The following is a 14532-nucleotide window of genomic DNA, read 5'->3' on the forward strand; positions in this document are numbered from 1 at the left end:
GGACTTAAAAGTCCGATTTACTGGCCCTCCAATTTGGTATCAAATCTCGAGACGAGGCCCCACGTTGTTATGAACCCCGTAACTGGGTCACTTACCAGCAAAGATGGAGACGTCCGTTGAAGTCTGATGATACTATTTTTAACAGTATTTATTAGTAAAAATACACAAAAATATTATCAATGCAAATATACAGATAATATACGTCTTCAATAATAAATCTAAAAGTGTGGGTATAATAATCAATAAGAAATAAGCTCTATCGTTGTCTAGGGGATAATGAATTGTCCGATGGAAATATGTCACTGCAGTTCCACAAGCTGCCGTCGTTTGGTTGTCGCTGTGTTGCACTTTGTTGGAGAGAGAGAGAAATAGGAATAGAATGGGAACAGTTACCGCTACGGGTTTTTCCAACCTTTATGATTTCGATCCGTCAAGTGTCTCTTTGTCGTGGCCGTTCAATTGTGACCTCTCCTTTAGCTAAACCGTTCTTCCGTGGTGAGCCCGCTACCCTGGCAAGGGAGGACGCACACGAGCCCCCACCGACAGTCGCTATTAAACGCTGTCACAGGATCTCTAGCGTTTTTCCAGGTGCATCTGAAGGGGTTGTTCCCCAGACCCCTCTTTTATCCTTACTCACGGGGTCTCAGATGTCAATCAGGTTGGGATGATGCAATCCCTCAACCAGCCCACTCTGGTTGTCCCCTGAGGGGTTTCAATGAATAGTACAGTACTCAATACACAATTCCGTCTCCAAGAGACAATAGCCGTTATCAGTGGTTCAGTTTCGCTGAGGTCAGGACACATTCCAAACCTTGTGTATTCTGGACGTCTCTCTCTCATTTCCTGGGTCCCAGACCCGAATTAATAGCGATCTTGCGATTCTCAAAAAGGAGGGGGCGACTTTGTACCCTTCGGCCCCTCAGAGTTGCTTCACATTCATAACACAACATTCAAATGTAATTTGGATAGGTACATAGCTGAGAGGGGAGTGCAAGGTTATGGTTCAGGTACAAGTCGAAGGGACTAGGCCGAATAGTTCAGCATGACTACACGGACCGAAGAGACTGTTTCTGTGATTTAACTCTCTATGTCTTTGGGAATTTTTTCACTCGGCTCTTGCAACTAAGCACAAAGTGGGATAAGATCTCACAGCTTCGTGGATTTATCTTTATTTGAAGATATCGACTTTATTGATTGAGATTCGCAACAGAATTTCCTCTTTCCTTTGGTGAATCCTGCAACTGTAAAATCTGTCTTCGTGACGACCGCCAATGACAAGTATTAATTGTGTCCTCCTCCATAGCTTCTAACTCTTCGTTTACATTGCAAATTTAGACGCCTCTAATTACAGCGCTTTTCACGAGTGATCGTATGACCACGATATGCTGAAAAAAGGACTTTCCACTAATTTCTCTCACGACAGTCAGTGAACTCCCTTGACCACCACAATTTCTTGCTAATTTCATACTGAACAATGTATTTCACGAATGAGAGCAAACTTGCCAATGAACCAAATATTATATCACCGTCATTCGTGAAGATTAACAAGTACGAGGCAATTCGTTTTATTGCTCTTCTCGAACTTTAGTGTGATCACTGGCGTAGTTTCGCCCTTCAAAATGAAACGTGACTTCAACAGACAGTATAAAGTACTATCAGAACAGGTAGAGGCGCATCGCTGATCACACTGCTTATTCAGAGGTGTCATTAGCCACCCGGATAACGTCACTGCGGGTCTACTCCCTCAATGACGGAAATTATGTTATAAATACTTTTTATTTTCAGGTCCATTAACATCGGCACAGATTATGGCTTTGCTTATTTACAACTTTCCCTGACTGAACAGCCACTGTCGTTGCAAATCCATTCGCATCTCGGAGACAACAGTAAGGTCCATATATAAAGTCGTCATATAGAACAAAAGTCAAGTCAAAAATGGGACCGAACCATCACTGACCACAGACTGTGACTGAATATCTGAGCACATTCGTTACATGGATAATATACTTGATTCTGAATGCCAGCTCCCCAATCTGCACAGTAAATTACTGATTGTCTAGCAAGTTCCATAAGAGCACCACCGACAGCACAATACCAAGTGCTTCTATAGCCAGTTTAACTATGCATTTACCAGGAAAACGAGTCGTCTTTGGGGTACTGCAAATCTGTGCATTTGTTGATGCTTTGCTGCCGATGCTTTTTTGCTAGTGGGGGGGGGGGTGTCTGGTCGTTGCTCTGTTGCAGCTTCTGCGTGGGAGGGGGGAGTTAGGGGGAGCTTTGAGGCTCTAACATTTAACTGTCATTCATTCTTTTGGGCTCTCTACTTTTTCCGTGGATGTCTGTGAAGAAACAAATATCAGGATGTATATTGTATACATTTCTCTGTCTTTAAATGTAGCTATTGAAACCTTTTGATTTTTAAACAGTCCATTTCTATCCATATTAATGAGGAATGCTGTGACATTATCCCAATTTTATTTTTGACATTCCAGATTGTGCAAATTAAAAGAATGGTTGGAGACAATTTATTAACTTTTTCACTACCAGTGTGTCGTTTTCGTCCAGCAGTATTCTTGTGCTCGATTGCCAAGTATCGCTAAACCAGGTAATAAAATCAGTAACAGTCCACCCACACACAACTTCTTTTGCTGACATCTAGCCACTTCTCCAAAGTCACTGTGTTACCCGGCTCTTGCGAGAATGGCAGCTTTTGTTCTGTTCAGCCAATCATTCATTCTGTCAGTAGGACTCCAATCGCCATTCCCTCGATCCCCGTTGGAGGGGGCCAGTCCCCTTGTGCTTCTTGTGGCGCAGAGGGAAATCCTCTTCTACTCCTGGCCAGGAACTTCCAGTGGCTTCCTTAATCAATTTCTGGACACCTCTAGGCAATGGATTAAAAAATATGCCTTGAACAACCAGTCTGAGCTGTGCAACGGCCCCTCCTCGGCTTGCCCCCGAATGATCTCATCAGATTTCCGTCTCTTGACCTGGTCTGCGAATCTGGTTCTAAACTATCAGTCGCTGGGTTGTGCTGTTCCGTCCCCCAGTGGAACTGCTGGTTCCCTCGGTTTTTGTTGTTGCTACAGCTATTGTTGCCGGTCACTATGCCAGAAAACCACAACAACAACTTGTTTTATTTCCATGTCACATGGAACTTCTAGATAATGGGGAGGGGTGATATTCAAGTTCATAGTCGGGTGTCTGAAGCTGACAGATCCGAGGGTATTCCCCTTTTTTTAGGTTTATCCTTTGCAGTCTCGTGACGATTGGCCATCTCGCCATCTTTTCCCGTTTGTTATTACACCAGATTATATACTCTAAACCAGTTAGGATCTCCATCAACAACTTCTGCGCAGTCTTGCCTCTCTTTACCACAAGCAGTAAAATGCATTCTCGACGAATATCCTTTCAGCCATCCCACTCACAAACTTCTTGCTTCGAATTTAGAACCGGTAAAGAATCCTAGCCTTTTTAAACGTTCCCACGTCCTGAAACATATAGCTGAAACATTACCTCTTGGCTATTAAACGCAATCCCACGATTGATGAATGTCAATAAACAATATGCTTTCTTAACCAAAGAGTCAACCTGCGTAGCAGATTTGAGTGCCCAATGGACTTGGACACTAAGATCCCTCTGACCGTCCACACTGCCAAGAGTCTTACCGTTAATACTCTATTCTGCCAACATATTTGACCTACAAAAATGAACTACCTCAGTTTTTTTGGGTTGAACTCCATCTGCCACTTCTCAGCCCAGTTTTGTATCCTATCGATGTCCCACGTTAACCTCCAACAGCCATCCACACTGTCCACAACATCGCAAATATTGTGTCATCAGCAAATTTACTAACCCATCCCTCCACTTCCACATCAAGATCATTTACAAAAATCTCAAAGAGTAGGGGTCCCAGAACAAATTCGTGAGGCACACCACTGGTCACCGGCCTCCATGCAGAATATGAACCGTCTACAACCACACTTTGCCTTCAGTGGGCAAGCCAGTTCTGGATCCACAAAGCAATGTCCCCTTGGATCCCATGCCTCCGTACATTCTTGATAAGCCTTTCAAGGGATATCTTATCAAATGCCTTGCCAAAATGCATATACTCCACACCTACGGCTCTACCTTCATCAATGTGTTTAGGAACTTCCTCAAAACCTCAATCAGGCTCGTAATGTACGACCTGCCTTTACCAAGTTATGCTGACTGTTCCTAATCGTCTTATGCCTCTCCAAATGTTCATAAATCCTTCCTCTTAGGATCTTCTCTATCAACTTACCAAGCACTGAAGAAAGACTCACTGGTCTATAATTTCCTGGGCTATCCCTACTCCCTTTCTTGAATAAGAGAACAACATCTGCAACCCTCCAAGCCTCCGGAACCTCTCCCGTCCTCATTTATGATGCAAAGATTATCGCCAGAGATTCAGAAATCTCTTCCCTCGCTTCCCACAGTAGCCTGGTGTACATCTCGTCCGGTCTGGGTGGCTTATCCAACTTGTTGCTTTCCAAAAGCTCCTGCGCATGCTTTTCTTTAATATCAGCATACTCAAGCTTTTCAGTCTGTTGCAAGTAATCCCGACAATCGCCAACATCCTTTTCCGTAGTGAATACTGAAGCAAAGTATTCATTACATACCTCTGCTTTCTCCTCGGGTATCCATGCACATTTTTCCACTGGCACAGTCGATTGATCCTATTGTCTCACGTCTTATCCTCTTGCTCTTCACATACTTTTAGTATTCCTTGGGGTTTCCCTTAATCCTGTCCGCCAAGGCCTTCTACTGACCCCTTCTGACTCTCCTAATTTCATTCTTAAGCTCCTTCCTGCTCGTCTTACGATCTTCTAGATCTCTATAATTACCTAGTTTTTTGAACTCTTCTTCTTGAATGGATTTACATCAGCTTTTGTACAACACGGTTCATGTTCCATTTCTCATTGGAACGTATCTACGCAGAACCCCACGCAAATATCCCCTGAACATTTCCTCCACGTTTCTTCAATACATTTCTCCAAGAAAAGTTGTATCCAATTTATGCTTCCAAGTTCCTGCCTGATAGCCTCATATTTCCCCTTCCTCCAATTAAACGTTTCCCTAACTTGTCTGTTCCTATCCCTCTCCAATACTATGATAAAGGAGATAGAATTGTAATCTGTATCTCCAAAATGCTCTCCCACAGAGAGACCTGACACCTGACCAGGTTGTATTCCCAATGCCAGATCAGGTACAGCCTCTCCTCCTGTAGGCTTGTCGATATATTGTGTCAATAAACCTTCTTGAACACACCGAACAATCACCACCCCATCTAAACCCCTTTCTCTAGGGAGATGCTAATCAATATTTGGGGAATATATTAAGATCTCCCACCACAACAACCCTGTTATGATTACATCCTTCTAGAATCTGTCACCCTATCTGCTCCTTGATGTCCCTATTACTATTGGGTGGTCTATAAAAACACCCAGTAGAGTTATTTACCCCTTCCTCTTCCTAACTGCCACCCACAGAGACTCCGTAGATAACCCCTCCACGACTTCCTCCTTTCCGGCAGCGTGACAATATCTCTGATCAACAGTGCCACGTCCCACCTCTTTTGCCTCCCTCCTAATCCTTTCTGAAACATCTAAGGTGTTGCACTTGATGCCTCTGCACCATCCAACATCATAGCTCTAAGCGTTGATCCTCGTTCTAAGCTCATCCGCTTTATTCATAATACTCCTCACATTTAAATAGACACCTCTCAAACCATATAACACTTAGAGATATACTTCGTCTAGTACTGTATTTGCTGCCCTGTTATTCAGCATCCCCAATACACAGAAAATCATCCTCTTGGCATCTATTTTGCACTGTCCTCCCTCCCTTCCCCCCGCATCTATCTCTCTCTCCCCCCCTCTCTGTATATATCCCCCCCAAACCCCAATCTATACAGTGACTGGTGTCTAGTCCTGTGCACTGATTGGAGGTGGTGGAGGTGGTCGGGCAGTGTCTCACAGTCCTCGCTCAATGGATATCAGTACGCTGGCTTGCGTCTCACAATCTCTCAGGGTATATCGACATAGACCCAGCGTTTCTTTGTCCTTCTCGCTGATGGGATACTGACCAGCACCTTTCATCCCCACTGTCTCAGGTGTATATACATACACTGACCAGTATCTTTCAGACTCACTATCTCAGGGCTATATAAATGAACTGACCAGTGTCTCTCACGGGCATATTTATACTCTGACCGGTAAGTCTCAGTTCACTCTCAGCGGTATATCCAAACACTGGCCTGTGTCTCTCAGCTGCACACGCTGAGGGGGATGTCTGTACACAGGCCAGTGTCTCTGAGTCCCACTCTCTCATTGACTGGTATCTCTCAGTACCATTCATTCAGAGCATATCGATACTCTGAACGGTATCTCTCAGAGGTATATCTATAAACTGGCCTGTTTCTCTCAGCTCCACACTGTCAGGGTGTGCTCAATGGTTTGAAGGGATTTACCGGTGAACCATTGTGCCAAATCCACTACGTTTTGTAGGATTTTCCGTTTAGATGCATTGCTGTTTCCATGGCAATCTGTGATACAGTCAGTCAATACTGCACCATGACAAAGTAGCTAAAGAGATCATGGAAGCATTGATGGTGCCCTTTGGGAATCACTTGTATCTGGAATGATTCCTGTGGACTGGAAATTGCACGTCACTCCACTGCTTAAGAAAGGAGCAAGGCAAAATTAGTAAATGATAGGCCAATTAGTCTTAATTCATGGTTACGAAAATGTTGGAGGATGAGGTGTTGGGATAGATGATAAAACTGGGCAAAGTCTGCAGAGGTTCCTTAATGGGAAATCATAGCTCACAAATCTGTTGCAGTTTTCGGAGGAAACAACAACCAGTATCAACAAAGGATAGTCAGTGGATATTGTTTATTGGTTTTTTCAGAAGACATTGGACAAGGTGCTGCACACGAGGTTGCTTAATGAGATAACGGCTGCTAGTATTACAGGAAAGATACTACCATAGAGAGCTTTATAAAACTCTAGTGAGTCTGTAATTAACTCTGGTGGCCCCATCAGAGGAAAGACATCGAGGCTTTGCAGTGGACGCAGGTGACGCTAACCAGGGTGCTGCCTAGATTAGAGGGCATGTGCTATAATGATAGATTGGACACACTGGGATTGTTTTCTCTGGATCGTGGGAGGCTATGTGTATATCTGCTAGAGTTCATAAGATTATGAGAGACATGGATATAAAGCACAGGCAGTATTTTCCCCATGGTTGAAACATCAAATAGCAGAGGGCATATGTTAAAGATGAGATGTAGATAATTCCAAAGGACATGTGAGGTGCAGGGTTTATTTTCTTACACAGACTGCGTGTGTGTGGACTACATTGCCTGGATGGTGATCGAGGCAGATTCCTTGGGAACTTTAAAGAGATGTTAAGATCAGCACGGTTACGGTGTGGGGGAAGGTTTAAGGGGGATGATTTATTTATACAGAGAGAGGCATGTGTCTGGGAGAACTGCGGTGGGTGGTGATTGAGGCAGATACTTTTAGGACTTTTAAGAGTATCAGATAGTCAAAAGGATGGCAGAAAATGCAGGATTTTTGGCTCTGTTGTGGTTAAAGTTTGGACAGAGTTTGGGGCCGGGCAGTGTACGCATGGAGAATGCGTGGGGGTGGAAGGAGAGAAAGCGCCAGAGCGAGAGCGATGAAGGAGTGGGGGGGATGGACCAATGAAATTGTGGGGGAGCAGGAGCTAGAAAAGCACGGGATCAGCATGGGGGGGGGGGTGGGGGGTACTAGATCCTGGATACCAGACTTCCCTAAGCCTGGAGGTGAGACACTGCCCTGGAGTGAAGCTCTGGATCACTACCGCGGTGCATGGTGTTCACCAGGCAGCAGGAACCTCAGATCAAGTCTAACACCAAGACAGGAAGTTATAGCAATTTATTGATTTCATTATGACATATGTAAATTAAACAACGCGTAACCTGCTGAATAAATAAGCTGTTCCAGATTCACTCAGTCACACACAATTAACTGACTGGTGACAATGAGTGACAGATTGAATAATCAGTCCCGTTTCTCACCATCACCCCAGATCAGGGAACCGCTGATTATAAAATCACATTTCAGGGCTGTGTCCAAGATCACTGCAGTTCCAGGGTTGCTACCAAGGTACAGTATTTATCCATTTAACGTCATTATATTGGCCAGACTGCTGAATGTACCTCCCTCAGCAAAGTGAGCAAAAGTATTCTCTCCTAGAGTAATCCCACCCCGGGTCACTCATGTCCCAGATTGAGCCCCACCTCTGGGCTCTTTCAGTCTGTGTAACTCCACAAGAACTCACTTAAATGAGCACTAAGACTGGGGCATCCAGCATACAGCACCACTGGTCAGAAAGGGGAATTACATGACTGTGGAAACACTTCTGACATCAAAGAGCGCTTGGTTGGAAACGAAATCCATTAGAACCATTGGGAATTAAACCTGGAGCATTGTCATTAAAGGAGATGGCCGGGAATCGAACAAAATGTCCCCATCCCTTGGGTGCAAATGTTCACAGGGTCACTGTCAGTCCAGGTCTGATTTTCTCCAGAGACCTCAGTTCCATCTCCCCAGTCTCACTGAAGCGATTTCTCCACAGCCTGAAAAGGATGGAAGAATAAAGAGGAAATAAACAACTGATACAACAGTTACTGTAACAGCGGACTGGGGTTAAAATTTCAACAACGCTGACAAACAAATATCACCGGTAAACCTATGGATCCGCTGATATTTTATCACACTGAGCATTAACATGAACACTCACTCGATACAGGCCAGACTCGGGACTGTCAGTATGAGCTGATGAAGAGTGGGGATAGATCGGTCCGTGAGTGAGTTTGATCTCAGGGCCAGCTCTGTCAGTGATTGGTTTGTACTGAGAGTGGAGACAAGATCTTCGGTACCAGAATCTGTGAGACCAACCTTCCACAGCCTGCAGATGAGAGAGAGTGAGGGTGAAAAAACACAAAGACACAGGAGACAATACAAAACCCCACTGTTAATCTGGAACACAATTATTATCATATTAATGTCAAATGTCAGCCACCCAGTGACTGTAAACACAAGCTCCCACAGTCTGCTGCTTACCACAGTTTCTTTATTTTACACTCTGGGTTCCTCAGAGCCACAGACACCAGTTTCACTCCTGAATCTCCCAGTTTATTAACACTCAGGTTCAGCTCCGTCAGTGTTCGGTTTGCGCTGAGAGCGGAGGCGAGATCCTCAGCACCAGTATCTGTGAGACCAACATCGTTCAGCCTGGGGATGAGAGAGAGAGGGTGAAGGACACACAGACAGGAGACATCAGGAATTCCCAGTGTTTATCAGTAAAATGATTACTGATGAGCTTGATGTTTAATTTCTGACACCCAGAGACTGTAAACACAGTCCCACAGTCTGTTACTTACCGCAGTTTCTGTATTTCACACTTAGGGTTCCTCAATGCTGCAGACACCAGTTTCACTCCTGAATCTCCCAGGATGTTCCCCCCTAGTCTAAACACAAAGAGACAAACTAATGAACAAAGTGATTGAGACCGTGGGTCTGAGATAATATCTCTCATTCCGATATTTCAGGAAACAGGAAACCCTTCAGTAAATCACTGATTGAATGTCACTACCGAATGTCAGTAATTTAGTGTTAGTGTGACTGTAATTTCTTATAATCTGTCTCCTTCCCCAACAGTTAGTATAGTGTTCCTGATGTGAAAATGTCAGAAGGGTCAGGGTTGAATGGTGAGAGAACGTCCCTCTGAGAGGAGGCATTGTGGATGGGAAAATCTCCATGGGACGTGCACACAGATCCCGTCAGGAGGAAGGCGAATGAGGAAGAGGGCTTCCCATAGGGCGATGGGGAATGAGGAGGTGATTCCAAGAGGATGAAGGGGATGGGGAAGAGAGTCCCACAGGATGAAGGGAGTAGGGGTGGAAGAGTGATTCCACACAGCAGGAATGGACATAAGGGAAGAGAGATCCAGAGGAGAAAGTGGAATGAGGAAGAGAGATCCCTATTGGAGGAAGGGGGATGAGCAAGAGAAAACACCACAGTGGAAGGCAGATGGGAAAGTGATCCGCACAGGAGGAAGCAGTTGGAGAATAGGGATCCAGCTGGAGGTAGGGGATGGAGAAGAGAGATCCTACAGAACAAAGGGGGAGAGGAAATTGAGATCCCACCGGAGGCAGAGGAATCGAGAAGAGAGTTGCCACAGGGGTAATGGGGATGGGGAACAGAAATATCACAAGGGGAGGAGAATGGGGAAAAGAGAAGAGAACTCACAACAGGAAGGGAATGAGGAAGAGAGATCCCCCCCCACAGGGGAAAGGGGGTGGGCAATGAAGATCCCACAGGGGGGAGATGTAGAAGGGAGAACCCACAACAGGAAGGGGGATAGGGGTTATACTCACAGGGCAAAGGGGGTAGGGAAGAGAGATCCCCACAGGGGAAATGGGGTGGCGTAGAGAGACCCGACAGAGCAATGGAGAAAAATGAATGCACAGGAGGAGTGGAGCTCGTGCAGAGAGGTCCAACAGTGGGAATGGAAGTGGTGAACAGAGATCCCACAGGAGTATAGTGATGAGAAAAGATGTTCCCACAAGAGGAGGTAATGCGGACATACATCCATGGGAGAAGTTGATCTAAACTGAGGTCCAAAATCGGGAGAGAGGCTGCCCACATGGTTACTGGGTATTGGGTATTGAGAAAAGTCACACAGGTGGCGTGATGGAAATAGTCACACACAGGGAAGAACAGGGGAGGGCAATCTCACAGCAGCATTTTTAAACCTCTCACTGGGAGAGTCAGCTGACCCTCTCTTGTCTCTCAATGGGAAGAGGGTGTGAAGTTCCTACACACCTCCTGCAGTCAGTGTCGGTTGTTCATGATCTGATGGACTCCAAATCCCATCAGAAAGAACCACAGAACCCTGCTGTCATTGGGGAATTACTGACCAGTACAATGGTCATTTGTCACAAATTTTCACGATCTGATTTACTCAGATTTTACCCAATTTCCTTCACATTGAAACAGCACAATGGAACAGTTTCACATTTCAGAGTGAGAGAGAGAGCTGGTTACCTCAACTCCTGGCACTTGTGTAGCCCTGGTCCCAGCCGCTCTATACCTTCAAACTGAATGCGGCAGTTCCAGAAATCGAGCTGTTTTATTGTATCACAGAGTCCGATGACATGAGACAGGACCGTGCAGTCAATTGGGGTCAGTGGCATTTCACAGAATGAAAGTTTTTCCACAGATCCCAGTGTAGCCTGGGCCAGTTCACGATTCTGAGACTCAAACAGGTAATGCAATGTGTTCAAGAGGTTCCTTGTATCATCTTCACCAGCAGCGTTATGTATCTGGTACTTAACCTTCTCCTCCACCCACTCAATCACTCGGCAGATTGTTTGATGATGGAATGGACCAAGAAACTCCTCCAGGCCCCGAGCTGTCATTGGGTTGGAGAGACCAGCAACAAAACGGAGAAATATCTCAAATCGCCCATCTATGGTGTTGTGGGCTTCAGTGAGGGATTTCAGGATATTCCCCGGATATATATTCAGAAATTGTGTGAGTGCAGCTACAAATTCTTGGATGGTGAGGTGTGGGAACGTGTACACCACACATCGGGCAGAATCTTCTCTTTCCAAAAGCTCCATCAGGAACCCAGACAGGAACTGGGAAGGGTGTAGAATGTAGTTGATCAAATCACCATCTGTAAACACAATCTTCTTCTCAAACACTCCTCTGAAGGCCATCTGACCAACCCTGAGTAACACATCACGGGGGTTTTCAATCTCGCGGCCGTGGTTTTTCAGGATGTTGTAAATATAGTAGGAGTACAGTTGGGTGATGGTCTTGGGAATTTGATGTGGGTCCCTGACTCTTTCTGTGAAGAAGGGGCCTAATGCCAGAGCGAGGATCCAGCAGTAGGAGGGGTTGTAGCTCATGGTGTACAGGATCTCGTTCTCCTTCACATGTTTGAAAACATCTGCTGCCACCATCTGATCTTCAAAATGCCTGATGAAATATTCCTTCCGTTCTTCACCAACAAATCCTAGGATTTCAGCCCAGACAGTGATCTCTGCTTTTTTCAATAAATGTAACACAGTGGGGCGGGTTGTCAGCAGCACCGAACATCCTGGGAGCAGCTTGTGCTGGATTAAACTGTACACTATATCAGACACCTCACACCGGAATTCAGTATCTGTGCATGTCAACCGAGGTCTAGTGTCCCTCTGACTGTTGGAAAAATCGATTCTGTGTTTGAATTCATCCAAACCATCAAATATAAACAGCAATCGCTTAGAGTTTTTCCAGACCTCTCTTAGAGAATTCCCAAAGTAAGGATACTGATGCAGAATCAGTTCCTTCAAGCTAATTCTGCAGGTAATGGTGTTTAAATCCCGGAATCTGAAACTAAAGACAAACTGGAATTGTTGGTATATTTTCCCCATGGCCCAGTCATAAACAACCTTTTGTACCATTGTTGTTTTCCCGATCCCCGGGACCCCAGCCACTGCTGCTGAACTCCCAGATTTGGATTTACTTCGGGAAAAACTAACTTCGAACAGCTGATCAGTCCGTATTTTCTCCAGCTCTCCACGGAGATCTTTCTCTCTGCACTCCTCGTGGTCTCTGCCTCTTGCCAGCAGTTCATGTTCCACCAGTCTCCGATCTCGAACAGTAGAAATGAGCGTGAGCTCAGCGTATCGGTCAACCAGCTGAAAAACCTTCTTCTTCTCCTTCATCAGGATATTTTTCACACTCAGTGTTTCAGTTTGTGCCCGTAGAGTCTCCTTGTGTCTCTGTTGAACATCTTCCATGGGGACAGAGAAAGTAATCAAAATGTTAAATCTTGCAAACAACAAAGAACTTTACAACTGCATTTCAACATTCACCGTTTGAGATTACATGAAATAACTTAATACTTACATGGATATCAGGACAGAAAAGTAAAAACCTGTTGATAAACACCGGAAATGACAACGATGAATGTCCTGAAAACATCCAATTTTCATTTGCTGATACTAATTACTGTGAAGGTGAACCTTCCCCTGAAATCCCATTGCAATCCTGACTGCACTTGTGTGGATGTTTTCCATTACAACATTTCATCACTTTTAAACCATTGTTTACATCATTAGCAGATGAAGTTAATGTTATCCTGGTGTGGACATATGGAGAGCAGGACACTGCATTTTGGCAAAGTTGCACAGTGTGGATTCACAGGTGTCTACAGCTCGTGCATCAAAACAGGCGCAGTGTATATGTGAAATAATCAAGTTGGGCAGCATCTGTGTAGAGAATCACAGAGGAGTTTAGGATCGATAACCCATCGGAATAACTAGCAAGGAAATTGTTAATTTTCATTTGCAGTATTGGAGAAGGGGGATGCAATATGAAAGGGAATCTCCGTGAACGGGACAGACCACAAGTGAGCCAGTGATGTACAATAGTGGGATAGGGTGGTGATTCCTTGGTAACAGCTACAGATCGGTCTGGCAGTGGGTGTGTGGAGCGCTCAATTATTGAAAACAATCAATTATTAATGTCACATGTACGGCGGTACAATAGAAAACATTTTACTGGCTGTCCATATCGATCATTTCATCACATACTGTAGGTACATTGAGGCCGTACAAGGAAAATCAGAACAGAATAGTTCAAGGAAGCAGTATTCCAGTGGTCAAGAAAATGCAGTACAGGCAGACAATGAGGTGTAAGGCCAAAAGATAATTAACAGGCCAGCCTTTTGTCTAAAACCACGCTCCTAAACTTTATGCTGACATTTGTTACGATTAAACATCAGATCAAAACAATTTTCTGTTGAATTTTGTACAGTATATAACTAACATCATTTTCTCTTTTATTTTCTTAGTTTTTTTTAACAATAATGATGCTTGAACTACACCATCTGTACCAAAAGTGCTTTAACAATAAGTTAGTATTATACTTTCTCAGCTCAAGCTGATTAACCCCTTGGTCTGGGCATCGCCAAACAGACATTTCTAATTTGCTGGGTATTTCCAGACTGTTCTAGTGCCGTCCAGTACTGTTGTTTTCTGCGGATTTACATATGTAGGCCTAATTGTTTTACACTATTGAGCACCGCTGTTGGAACAATCTTTACCCAGTTCACGTCCTGCAGTCTTTCAATTTCTTCTTTTAATTCAGCTTATTTCTACCGCTTTGCACTAACTGATTTATCTATGTTATGAGTGTGATGTACTTGTCATCAATTGCATATGATTGCGTGGAGTGCTCAATCCCGTTTTCGCTGATAAAAATATATAATGAAAAGCCATCTCACTGTTGTGCAATCTATTTGTCTCTTATTTCTTTTACTCCTTTTCTCCTGGATGGTGTTAATCTAAGTGGGTTCATACGTACATGCTTTTTTAATTGCCATTTATTTTCTTATTTTTCTTCTTAACATTACCAGATTGGTTTCAAACCAAGATATTATGCTAAAAGAACATGTAATTATGAGTGT

At 44.3% G+C, this 14532-nt stretch overlaps 1 protein-coding gene across 3 annotated transcripts in view; it reads right to left on the reverse strand.

The window, feature by feature from the left end:
* Positions 1–7925: 7925 nt before the first annotated feature.
* LOC140723771 (NACHT, LRR and PYD domains-containing protein 3-like) overlaps positions 7926–14532 on the reverse strand; it is a 29237-nt gene continuing 22630 nt past the window's right edge. For all 3 annotated transcript variants that reach the window (XM_073038305.1, XM_073038306.1, XM_073038307.1), the window contains 5 exons: positions 11118–12855; positions 9452–9538; positions 9132–9302; positions 8809–8976; positions 7926–8644 (listed from right to left, as the gene is read on the reverse strand). In XM_073038305.1, the coding sequence (XP_072894406.1) occupies positions 8557–8644; positions 8809–8976; positions 9132–9302; positions 9452–9538; positions 11118–12855 (2252 nt within the window). In that variant the 3' untranslated portion in view covers positions 7926–8556. The remainder of the gene's footprint in view (positions 8645–8808; positions 8977–9131; positions 9303–9451; positions 9539–11117; positions 12856–14532) is intronic.

This window comes from Hemitrygon akajei, unplaced genomic scaffold (genome assembly GCF_048418815.1).
Source record: "Hemitrygon akajei unplaced genomic scaffold, sHemAka1.3 Scf000134, whole genome shotgun sequence".
Classification (NCBI taxonomy): Eukaryota; Metazoa; Chordata; class Chondrichthyes; order Myliobatiformes; family Dasyatidae; genus Hemitrygon; species Hemitrygon akajei.